The sequence below is a fragment of the Protopterus annectens genome, chromosome 1.part0 (genome assembly GCF_019279795.1).
Source record: "Protopterus annectens isolate FY-2018-M chromosome 1.part0, PAN1.0, whole genome shotgun sequence".
Lineage (NCBI taxonomy): Eukaryota > Metazoa > Chordata > Ceratodontiformes > Protopteridae > Protopterus > Protopterus annectens.
Window position 1 is genome coordinate 1,157,283,642 of NC_056725.1, and position 12,360 is coordinate 1,157,296,001.

Below are 12,360 nucleotides of genomic sequence, written 5' to 3' on the forward strand. Positions count from 1 at the left end.
TCATAGGATCATAGGAAAAGTACAGTTTTGTACCTACCATAAATGTAGATGTCCGAACTGGATAGCATCTGCAGTCATAACAACTGGGTTGTCCTGTCGTCAGGCAGCCCTTCGGTCGGCCGGATTCCAAAGTCTGGGTCCAGCTTCGGCTGATGTCGCACTTCACCCGACGTCATCTCTGCTGGTCTTCAGGTATAAAGGCATCAGCCAACGCCATTTTCCTCAGTGTTTCTTGCCCCAGATGCCAGTTGCCCTCTTGGAAGGCTAAATTTTGGATAAATGCCAATGTTTCCAAAAAGATAGAAGGCAAACACAAGAAATAAGCATGTATGTACATATATACAAACAAATACACCATAAGAGACTCCCCACCAGCTAGCTATTAGGGGGTAAATACCCTAGGAGTACCACAGAGGGAAGGAGGGAGGTAATCCTGACTGCAGATGCTATCCAGTTCGGACATCTACATTTATGGTAGGTACAAAACTGTACTATGTCCTTCATGGATGCATCTGCAGTCATAACAACTGGGTAGAATACCATAGCCAACTAGGGAGGAGGAAGAAGAAATTATGGTGTGGTAAGGATCCCTTGCAGTACAGCAGTGGCAAACCCTGCTCGGGATCTGGAATACAGAGGTAAATTATAATGCTTGGCAAATGTATGCACGGAGGTCCAAGTAGCCGCCTCAATAATGTCCTTGGTTGCCACTCCTCGTAAGAAGGCTGTGGTAGTGGCTGTTGCCCTTGTGGAATGAGGTCTTATGTTCTGTGGAATTGGTTTTCCATGGAAGGAGTAACAGAATCGTATGCAATTTCCTATCCATTTTGAGATTGTCTGTTTGGAAATTGCTTTTCCTTCTCTTCCTGTTGCATAGGCTACAAAAAGCTGGTCAGTTTTTCTGTTACTTTTGGTTCTGTCCAGGTAGTAGCGTAGCTGTCTATGTACATCCAAGGTATGCAGCATTCTTTCCCACTGTTTTGTGGGTTGGGGAAGAAGGTAGGTAGGTGGATTGCCTGGTTTAAAGACGCTCTGGATACCACCTTAGGCATAAATGTAGGATTAGTTCTCATGGACACACTATCTTGGTGGAAGATTAGGAAGGGTTGTACTGCCATTAGGGCCTGAAGTTCAGAAACCCTCCTTGCTGAAGTTATTGCCAGTAGGAAAGCAGTTTTCCATGATAGATGCTGTAGGTCTGCTGTTGCTGCTGGTTCAAAAGGCGGGAGTGTCAACTTTTCTAGCACAAAGTTCAAGTCCCAAGCTGGCAGTGGTGGTTTCCTAGGAGGTTTTACATTCTTGATCCCTCTGAGGAACTGCCTGAGTAGAGGATGTGAAAAGACCGTGGATCAAAGCTGTATTCTGCTGAAATAGCTGATGCATGTATCTTGATGGAGGAATAGGACAGGCCTGTATGTAGAAGCTCTGCCAAATACTCCAGAATGTTAGCAATATCTATATTCGACACGTCTTTTCCTCTTTCAGCACTCCAAATGACAAACCTTTTCCATTTTCCTGCATAGTTCCTTCTTGTTGAAGGTCTGCGGGCTTCCAGGATAATGTCTTTAACCCTTTGGGAAAGATCTGGATTAGTTGCTGCTATGTGATGTTCCATGCAGTCAGTTGCAAGGTTTTTAGGTTTGGATGCATGATGCTGTAGTTGTTCTGAGTTAACATCAAAGGCATCAGGGGCATTGCCCACATTTTGTCCCGAGACATGCTCCTCAGCAATGGGTACCAGTGTTGTCTTGGCCAGTTCGGAGCTATCAGGATTATCCTTGGACGTTCCTCCTTGATTTTTAGTAATACCTTGTGTATCAAGGGAAGAGGTGGGAATGCATATGCTGTCAGACCTTTCCAGCTGAAGGAGAGCGAATCCACCTTCCATGCAAGCGGGTGGAATGTCCTTGTGCAGAATTTTTTGAGCTGGTGATTGAGAGGGGAAGCAAATAGATCTGTCTGTGGCATTCCCCATTTCTTTGTGATGGTCTTGAAGATGTCCGGGTGTAGCATCCATTCGTGAGCATCCGAGGTGGTTCTGCTTAATATGTCTGCTAGAGTGTTCTCCTTTCCTGGTACAAACATTGCCTGTAACTGGATGTTGTAGCTGAGTGCCAGGTTCCAAAGGTCCAAAGTCATTCTGCATAGGGGGTATGAATGAGTGCCTCCCTGTTTGTTGATGTACCACATGACTGTGGTGTTGTCTGTCCTTATCATCAAATGGCCTTCTTTGAGAAATGGGCTGAATTTTTGGATTGCCAGTTTTACTGCCAGCATTTCTTTTTGGTTGATGTGCAGGTGTAGCTGGTCCTGAGTCCACAATCCCTGTACACATTTGTCCAGCATGTGAGCCCCCCATCCTAGGTCTGAGGCATCTGTTGTGATGGTTTGGCTTGCTCGAAGGTTGTGAAAGGGTAGGCCTGGATTTGTCTGGCATGCTTGAGCCCACCATAGGAACTCCTGTTTTAGGCATGGGATTAGTGGTATTTCTGCTTCTAGGCTGTGCCTGTGTTGGGACCATAAATTCTTTAGGTACCACTGTAGTTCTCTCATATGCAGTCTGGCATGTGGGACCAAGATTATGCATGATGCCATGAAGCCCAAGGCCTGCAAAACTTTTCTTGCTGTTAGCTTGTTCTGTTTTGTTAGTGCCAAGAAGTAAAGAGGGAGTTCTTTTTGTTTTTCTGCAGTTAGGAATGCCTTTTGTTTTACTGTGTCCAATTCACCAAGAATGTCCTTGTTTGGGATGGTATCAGTCTTGACTTTTGAAAATTGACTGTATATCCCAGGGCTTGTAGCAAGTAAATGACCCTTTGCAAATCTGTTGTCAGCTTGCTTTTGTTGTCCGCTTGTAGCAGGCAGTCGTCCAGGTATGGATAAATTTGGATTCCTGTAGTCTGCAGTGGGCGATTACTGATGCCAGGCATTTTGTGAATACTCTGGGCACAGTAGATAAGCCAAAGGGCAATGCTGAGAATTGATAATGCTCTGATCCTGCAAGAAATCTGAGGTATCTTCTGCAATTTGGTCGAATGGGGATGTGCAGGTATGCCTCCTTGAGATCTAGAGTTACCAGCCAACACTCCTTGCCCAGCATGGGAAGAAGTTGCTGTAGGGTCAGCATTTTGAATTTTGGGACAATGATGTATGTGTTTAAGATGGACCGGTCGAGAATAGGTCTCCAACTTTTTTCTTTTCTTGGAACTAAGAATAGTCTGGAGTAGAATCCTTTGCCTTGTTCTGTTATTGGTACTCTTTCCACAGCTCTCATCTTTGTTAATTGCATTATCTGCTGTAGAGCTTCTAGTTTTTGATTTGGAGGCAGGTTTGGCATTCCTCTTTTGACTGGTAAAGTGTGGAAGTGGAACCAGTAACCTTGGTCTATGGTTTGTAAAATCCACTTGTCTTTTGTGACATAGTGCCAATTTTTTTGAAAATAATGCTAATTTTCCGCCTAATGGTGCTGCTATTTGTTCCCTGGTAGGTGGAGTTAGAGTCAAGTCATTGTGATTGTCCTGTTGCAGTGGTAGTGGCTGTGTCTGTGCCTCTGTTATTACCTTGCCACTGTCGTCCTCTGTAGGCACCCCCTCTGGATTGATTTCTGCCTCTAGACCTCTATTCCTGCCCCTTTGGGATCTTGTGGAGTCAGGAAAGGACCAATTTTGGCAGGCCAGTTCCTGCTAAACCTTGGGGCTGAACCTGTAAGAAATCTTTCACCGCTTGTACAGATTTTGCCTTTTCTTCCATTTTCTTCATTACCTGCTGGGCGGTATACCAAACAAACTGGCCTTATCCATAGGAGCATCTAATAACTTAGCTTTAACATGATCCGTAAGGCCTGTTCCTTCAACCATGCATGTCTTCTTATCACTGTGCCAGTCATGGCTGATCTAAATGAAGCCTCCAGTGCATCATAGCCACATTTTAAAGAATGGTTACTAACCTGTTGTATGTTATTTACCATTTCTAATACATATTTCTTATCTATAGAGTCATCAGAGGATAGCTTTTAGTTAACTGATCAAGCATAAACTCTTGGTATTGTATCATGTGAAACTGACAGTTTAAAGCTCTAGCTGAGAGAGTAGCAGAGATGTAAACTTTTTTGCCCCATCTGTCTAAAGACCTGGATTCCCTTTCAGAAGGAATAGGATTTTTTGCTGTGGTCGAGACTACTGCCTTAGGCCCCTGGGATATGGCTTCGCGGTCTGCCAGTGGGGCCTTGTATAGGTGGTGATGAGTGTCTGGCACCCTGTAAAATCTATCTGGTTTGGCAGGGGCTGGAGGTAAGGAATCAGGTGCAGTGCAGACATCATTAAATGCATCGTCCACAACAGAAAGGACAGGAGGTATAGCTAAGGGCCTATGTTGCGGTAAGTGCAGAAAAGTCCTAAGTCTTTTTCTGGAATCTGAGAAATCCTGTTGTTGCCATTGGAATTGTTCTCTCATGGCATGTAAGGTTTCCCCAAAGGAGAATTCCTCTGGTGGAGAGGCAGCTGGAATGGATTCTTCAGCATCGGAGTCTTCATAATTGGAAAAGGAGCCTCTGGCTGGTCTGTAATATCTGAGTCATCCGCAGAATCATCAGAGGAAACAGGCTCGGGGCTCTGCTCTAGGTCTCTTTTCTGGGGTTGAGAGGCCCTGTCTGGGTGAGATTGAGATCCCCTAATTAAGGATATTAAATCTTGTGCCAGAGTAAGCATTTGTGAACTAGAAGTGGGCCTGGTTGAGGGGGGTTTAACAGGCACTGATGTAGTAGATTTGGCTGCTTTAGCCCTGGCAAAGGCCTTAATAGACATGGCTGCAGGAGGCCTAGCAGCACCACGTGCTGGGGTAGAGACATCCAAAGGGATGGTGTCTGATAAGTCACTAGTAACCACAGTTGTAGGTATAATTTCTGAGGCTGTTTCAAGTAAAGTGGCAGAAACCTCAGTAGTAGGCATTGATTCGGCTGTATTTTGATCAGTTTTCTCGGTTTCGCCAAAACCGAGACACTCGCGTTTGCTTAACCGTGGTTTCGCCGAAACCGTGGACCGCGAGTGTCGGTCTTTTTCTTTCGTTTTTAACAATTTGGGTAGTCGGAGGATCCGACGGCATAATGTACGCAAAATCTGAGCGAAAAACTGTTCAGCAAACTCCGACCGGCCTAAGCGTTTCGGTTGAAGGAAGCACAGGCCGAACAGGCTGCTACGTCGTGGTCTGGGCCTAAACAAGGCAAACAGTAAGAGTGGAAATCTTTATGAGGTATTTGGTTCCCACAAGTTAAACAGTTATTGACTTTTTCTGACATCGGCTGAGGCAAGAAAGAGTCCCCAACGGGGTACTTAGCTTTTATAAGTCTTCGAAGTAGTATTCGGTAGTAGTAATCTCTGGATCTGACCGACCGGCACTTGCGAACAGCTTCTGCTTGGCGCCACGCGCAAGAAAGACTGAGGAAAATGGCGTCGGCTGATGCCTTTATACCCGAAGACCAGCAGAGATGATGTCGGGTGAAGTGCGACATCAGCCGAAGCCGGACCCAGACTTTGGAATCCGGCCGACCGAAGGGCTGCCTGACGACAGGACAACCCAGTTGTTATGACTGCAGATGCATCCATGAAGGACATTTACTAGGCTATCGACCCAGAGGTCATTTCAACCCTAGCTGTTTCATCCCAATGTAATACCAGAGATACTCTAGTCAATACCCAGGATTGTATTCAGTAATGACTGCCCATGTCCAGGAGTGTTGTGGGCACTATCCCCAGTATGAATTTACAGTGCCCCATCCACTCATCCAGGCTCCTTTTGAACAGTGTCATAGAGGTGCCCTGCTTCATATGACTTGGCAGGTTATTCCAAAGACGCGGCAGACACTGGGAGACTCTTAATCTGCAACCAGGTAAGATTTTAGCCATAATACTGCCTAGGACAACAGAAGCTGTAGCTCATTTCTGACTTTCTAAAGTTGTTCTCATTTTATTTCAATCTTCTTTAACAAATGTCATACTCTGATTTACTTATCCCCTACTAATCCTTCTCTTTATATATCTTGTACTTTAAAAGTGTATGGAGTGTTACAATACTTTTCTTCGACATTCACTGCTATTAGCGAATGACCCTCATTGATATCTTTTGATTAAACTAAGTAGGACATTAGGATAAACTAATTAAAATGGTAACCATTTGAAATCATGGGACCTGCTAGAGTGAGTCCCAAAACACAGTGACAGGCTGGCCAAAAAGATAGACTTACATGTACCAATCTCAAGATTAACACTTCTCAGTATATTCACTTTTCTCTGTGGTATGGTGATCTCAGTGTTGGTATAAGCCTCTACCAAAAGGTAGTTGAGAAGAGAGCTGTTCGAGATTCGTTCTTCAACAATAGTTTTAGTCCTTTTTTTCCCGGCTTGCCGGTACTTGGCATTTCGAGTGCCAACAATGTTTCAACATAAAGAGAACCTGCACATATTGATTAGCTAATGTATACCTAGAAGTCATGAAAAAATAGCAGCAAGTACCTTGGATTTTTAACATAAAAAGCAAGAGTGCAGTATCAGCAATTGTGAAACAGCAGTACTGTACTACACATTACTTATGGAGTGTGCACAATCAGTCAAACCTGTGAAGGACTGACAATGTTAGCTACAAAAATGCATCAATACGTGCACACTACCCTATTTTATAAATAGCAAGCAATTATTTGACTAAACATGAGGGATAATTTAATACATGTGATACCTGGGGAAAGTAATCCAAAACATATTACATGCCAGGATAGGTTCCAACTCGCTAAAACCTTAAACTGCAGGAAAATGAATGGAATAATTTTAAATGGGGTACACACAAGGATATGAACAATACTACAAACCAACACAAAATACAACATATAACATAAAGGTGGAACATACCACTTCAGAGGTGTGCCTTCATATTCAAACCACATCTCTCCAACATCCTCAGGTTTCATAACTTTCAGAAAATGTTTCTTTACTTTATCAGTGACTAAAGTTAGGTAACTTATTCTTGGCAAGAGAAGCTGGAAAACATGCAAAAGACAGTCATTTTATTACAGGCTCAAGACAATTAATCCATACAACCAATGTTATGTTCAATAACTCCAAACATCAAGTTTGTACATTTCTGATACTTTCAGTTAATTTGATAACTGTCTGCACAAGGACAAAAAGAACAGACTACTGCTAAACAAAAGCAGAAGCAAACTACACAACGACACTGACATAATATTGTACAGCCAGTTTCTTCCTCTGTTCAGGATCATAGCCACTAGTCACTACATACGTTTCTTTTGAATATGCTACATGCCTTCTGATATACAGCATGACTTTAATAAGATGTACTCACAAAACATCCATTTAAACAGGGAAATGTTTTACATACTAAACCATTAATTATACACATACCATTCAGCAGTACATGCATAATTTAGTAATTCAGTGCATAATCACCAATGACATACTTTCTTAAACCAACTTAGAAGTAAATTGTTATACATACAGGGGATCACAGACACAGGTTTCATACCCCACACTAACTGCGATTCCTCTGTCTCTACAATACAGATACATCACCACAAGGGAGTTTAGAAAACTAAATTCAAACTTCAAAAGAAGTTTGAAGTAATCCAGGAACTTGCCATAACAAGACACTTCCAAAGGGAAATCAAACAGCAAGCTATCTCAGCCAGAAGTTCTATCATAAAGTATTTGCAGTTCAAAAAAATCACTTCTAACAGTGTTTATCTGAGGCTGCCAACATCATGAATGGTCAACAATCTTTCTACTGGCACCACTAGAAACAGAAGTAACTCACTTTGGGTTTTGCATTTCCTGCCGGAGGTACAGCAAACATTTTTCTGAAGAATTAGGGAGAAGAGACATTCCGACATGATAGAAATAGGTACAGAGTTAATGTACATCAAACAGCCAGTGACATAAGTAGTCCTTTCATGTGAAAGGGAAAATTCAGTTAAGATGCACCTTTTCAATAAAAGCATCCCTAATACTTTCTGTTGCATCAAGTTATATTGCAACAAATTCATCTACTTCTGGAACATCTTAGTCAAAAGGTTAGCATGATGATTTTCAAGCACTGCCACATGCTGGTTATATATGAAAGGCTAGGCATCAACAGATGAACTCAAAAAGGAATTTCTCCACATCTTCAGACTGTATGCTTTCTCCAAAACCAGGATAAAATAAATGAAGTATACTCACTATAAGAAAAGTACAGTTTTGTACCTACCATAAATGTAGATGTCCGATAGATATGCAACTGCAGTCATAACATATGGGTTGTCCTGCCTCAGGCAGCCCTCGGTCGGCTGGATTCCAAAGTCTGGGTCCGACGTCGGCTGATGTCGCATTTCTCTCAGACATGACAGCGGCTGGAGTACATAAGCATCAGCCGACGCCATCTTCTTCAGTGTTTCTTGCCCCAGATGCCAGGTGCCCTCCAAGGAAGGCTGTAATCAAATTGGAAGACAAAAGCAGGTTTCCAGACAAATAAATAAGCAATAAACAGATACACCATAACAGATATCCCCAGCTAAGGATAACAGGGAGAGGAGTGGACCCAAGGCATAGAGGGGAAGGAGGGAGGGAAAACCCGACTGCAGTTGCATATCTATTGGACATCTACATTTATGGTAGGTACAAAACTGTACTATGTCCTTCAAGAATGCAACTGCAGTCATAACATATGGGTTGAATACCATAGCTTAGCTGGGGGAGGTGGAAAGCTCTAAGAAAAGGATGGTGTAGCTATCAATTCCTGCAGGACAGCCGAAGCAAAGCCTGCTCTGGATCTGGAATATAAAGGGAGGTTGTAGTGTTTGGAAAATGTATGCACGGAGCTCCATGTAGCAGCTTCTAGAATGTCTTTTGTAGGCACCCCTCTTAAAAAGGCTGTAGAGGTGGCTGTAGCTCTGGTGGAGTGTGGTCTGACATTGGCTGGCACACACTTTCCACACACTTTCCATGGAAGGAGTAACAGAATCTGATGCAATGTCCAATCCATTTTGAAATTGTCTGTTTGGAAATTGCTTTTCCTTGTACTCCTGGGGCGTAAGCTACAAAAAGCTGATCAGACTTCCTACTGGTCTTGGTTCTGTCCAGGTAGTAGCGAAGTTGTCTGTGAATGTCCAAGGTATGCAACAGTCTTTCCCCTTTGTTCTCAGGATTGGGAAAGAAAGAAGGCAGGTGAATTGCTTGATTTAAAGAAACCCTAGATACCATTTTTGGCAGAAAGGTAGGGTTGGTTCGTAAGGAGACCCTGTCTCTGTGAAAGGTTATGAACGGTGGTGTTGCCATTAGGGCCTGTAATTCCGAAACCCTTCTTGCTGAGGTAATTGCCAACAGGAAAGCTGTCTTCCATGAGAGAAATTGTAAGTCCACAGAAACTGCTGGCTCAAAGGGAGGTAGAGTCAGTTTTTCTAGGACAAAGTTGAGGTCCCAAGCTGGTACTGGTGCCTTTCTTGGGGGCTTTATATTCTTGATTCCCCTAAGGAATTGCCTTAATAAAGGATGTGAAAACACAGGTGGATCAGTGTTGTATCTAGCTGAAATAGCTGAAGCATGTATTTTTATGGAAGAATATGAGAGTCCATTATGTAGCATATCTGCCAAACATTGCAGAATGAGTGGAATGTTCAATAATGATGCATCATGACCCTTGCTGGTATTCCAAATGCTGAATCTCTTCCATTTGGCTGAGTAAACCCTTCTGGTGGATGGTCTCCGGGCTTCTGTTAGTATCCGCTGAACTTCCTTGGAGAGAGATAGATTCAGGTTATTCATGGGATCTCCCAAGCTGTTAGCTGTAGTGTCTGGATGTTGGGATGAACTGTCTTGAAGTTGTGTTGAGTCAATAGTTGAGGCCATTGGGGAAGGGCCCACTTTTTGTTGTGACATATGCTCCGTAGTAGTGGCTACCAGTGCTGTCTTGGCCAGTCTGGAGCTATTAGGATCCCCTTGGGCTGCTCTGCTTTGATCTTTAGTAGTACTGCGGTCATCAGTTGCAGAGGTGGGAATGCATAGATTTTTAGGAAGTTCCAGTTGAATGAGAGAGCATCTATTTTCCATGCTTGTGGATGATATGTCCTTGAACAGAACTTTTGTAGATGATGATTGAGGTGAGAGGCAAATAGGTCTACTTCTGGCCTGCCCCATGTCGAGGTGAGTCATATGAAGATTTCTGGATGTAACCTCCATTTGTGGGGGTCTAGGAAATTCCTGCTTAGACTGTCCGCCAGCACATTGTCTTTGCCTGGAACAAACTGGGATTGCAAGTGTATGTTTAGGCTCAGTGATTTTTCCCAAAGATTCATTGTCAGTCTGCAAAGGAGGTAAGAATTGGTGCCCCCCTGCTTGCTTATGTACCACATCACAGTGGTGTTGTCTGTCCGTATTAGCAGGTGGCCTTGTTGAAGTTGTTGTCCAAAGGCCTCGATGGCATGCATTACTGCCAGCATTTCTTTTTGGTTGATATGCAGATGTGTTTCCTTTGGAGACCATTGTCCTTGAATACATCTGCCCTCCATGTGCGCCCCCCATCCAAGGTCTGAGGCATCTGTGGTCATGGTCTGTGTTATCTGAGGTTTTTTGAATGACATACCTGTGTTTGACTGGCTTACCGAGGCCCACCATAGAAATTCCTTTTGAAGGCATGGAATGAGCGGAATGGTTGCCTCTAGGTTGTTGCTGTGTTGAGACCATAAGCTTTTTAGGTACCATTGAAGCTTTCTCATGTGTAGTCTTGCTAGTGGAACCAGGAGAATGCAGGATGCCATGTAACCCAGGGCCTGTAGGAATCCCCTTGCAGTCATCTGGGTGAGCTTTGCTAAACCTTGGAAGTAATGAGTTAACTTCTTTTGCTTGTCTTCTGTCAGGTAAGCCATTTGAGAGGCTGTGTCTAGTTTGGCTCCTAAGAAGGTTATTTGCTGGGATGGCTGAAGTCTTGACTTTTGGAAGTTGACTGTGTATCCCAAAGCCTTGGCTCCTAAGAAGGTTATTTGCTGGGATGGCTGAAGTCTTGACTTTTGGAAGTTGACTGTGTATCCCAAAGCCTGTAGCAATTGTATGAAATAATTCAAGTTTTTTGTCAAAATCAGTTTGTCGTCCGCTTGTATGAGGCAGTCGTCCAGGTAGGGCTAAATTTGAATCCCCTGGAGCCTGCAATGAGCAATTACTGAAGCCAGGCATTTCGTGAATACTCTGGGCGCAGTAGATAAGCCAAATGGCAATGCTGAGAATTGATAGTGCTCTGGCCCTGCAAGAAATCTGAGGTATCTTCTGCAGCTGTGTCTGACAGGGACATGCAGGTATGCCTCCTTGAGGTCCAGAGTAATCAGCCAAGACCCCTTGCCCAGCATGAGAAGGAGTTGCTGTAAAGTCAGCATTTTGAACTTTGGTACTATGAGAAAAGTGTTTAATGCGGACAAGTCCAGTATTGGTCTCCACTGAGTTTCTTTTCTTGGAACAAGGAACAGTCTTGAATAAAACCCCTGGCCTTGTTCTTGTTGTGGAACTTTTTCTATTGCTTTGATCTGAGCAAGCAGAGAAATTTGCTTGATAGCCTCTGCCCTCTGGTTTTGTGGTAGGTTTGGCATGCCTTGTTTTCTTGGTAAGGTATGAAAATGGAACCTGTAACCGTGGTCTCTAACGTCCAAAATCCATTTGTCCTTTGTCAGTCTGTGCCAATTGTCTGAAAACAGAGATAATTTTCCGCCCAAAGGAATTTCTGCTTGCTCCTTGGTCAGCGGAACTAGAGGAAAGTCATTGAGATTGTCCTTGTGGGGCAGGAGAAACCCCTGTGTCACTTCTTTGGTTTGCTGGTTGCCATTGTCGTCCCCTGTAGGAACCTCTGTGTTGTCCTCTTCCTCGGGCACGCCTGTTTTTGCCCCTTTGAAATCTTTCAGGATTAGGAAAGGACCAGTTTTTAGAAGGCCAATTCCTGCTGAATCTGGGTGGCTGAACCTGGAGGAAATCTTTGACTGTCTGAACTGACTTGGCTTTTTCCTCAATGGACTTTAGCACATCTTTAGCATTAGCACCAAAAAAGCTTGTTCTTTTCCAAGGGTGCATCAAGAAGTTTTGCCTTAACATGATCTGGTAAAGGTTGTTCTTTTAACCATACATGTCTACGAATGACCGCCCCTGTCACAGCTTCCCTACATGAAGCTTCCAATGCATCATATCCACACTGAAGAAAGTGATTGCTAACTTGCTGAGAATTATGCACAGCCTCCTGCAAAGACTTCCTATCTAAAGGTTCAGGAGAGGACAATGTTTTCTAAATCATCTAACAGGTAATCTTGATATTGAAACATATGAGAGAGACAATTAAGAGCTCTCATAG

At 43.5% G+C, this 12,360-nt stretch overlaps 1 protein-coding gene across 2 annotated transcripts in view; it reads right to left on the reverse strand.

The window, feature by feature from the left end:
- The window catches only part of ATG5 (autophagy related 5), a 1,857,662-nt gene that overhangs the window by 1,309,591 nt on the left and 535,711 nt on the right, over window positions 1-12,360 (reverse strand). For both annotated transcript variants that reach the window (XM_044065239.1, XM_044065232.1), the window contains exon 3: window positions 6,894-7,021. In XM_044065239.1, the coding sequence (XP_043921174.1) occupies window positions 6,894-7,021 (128 nt within the window). The remainder of the gene's footprint in view (window positions 1-6,893; window positions 7,022-12,360) is intronic.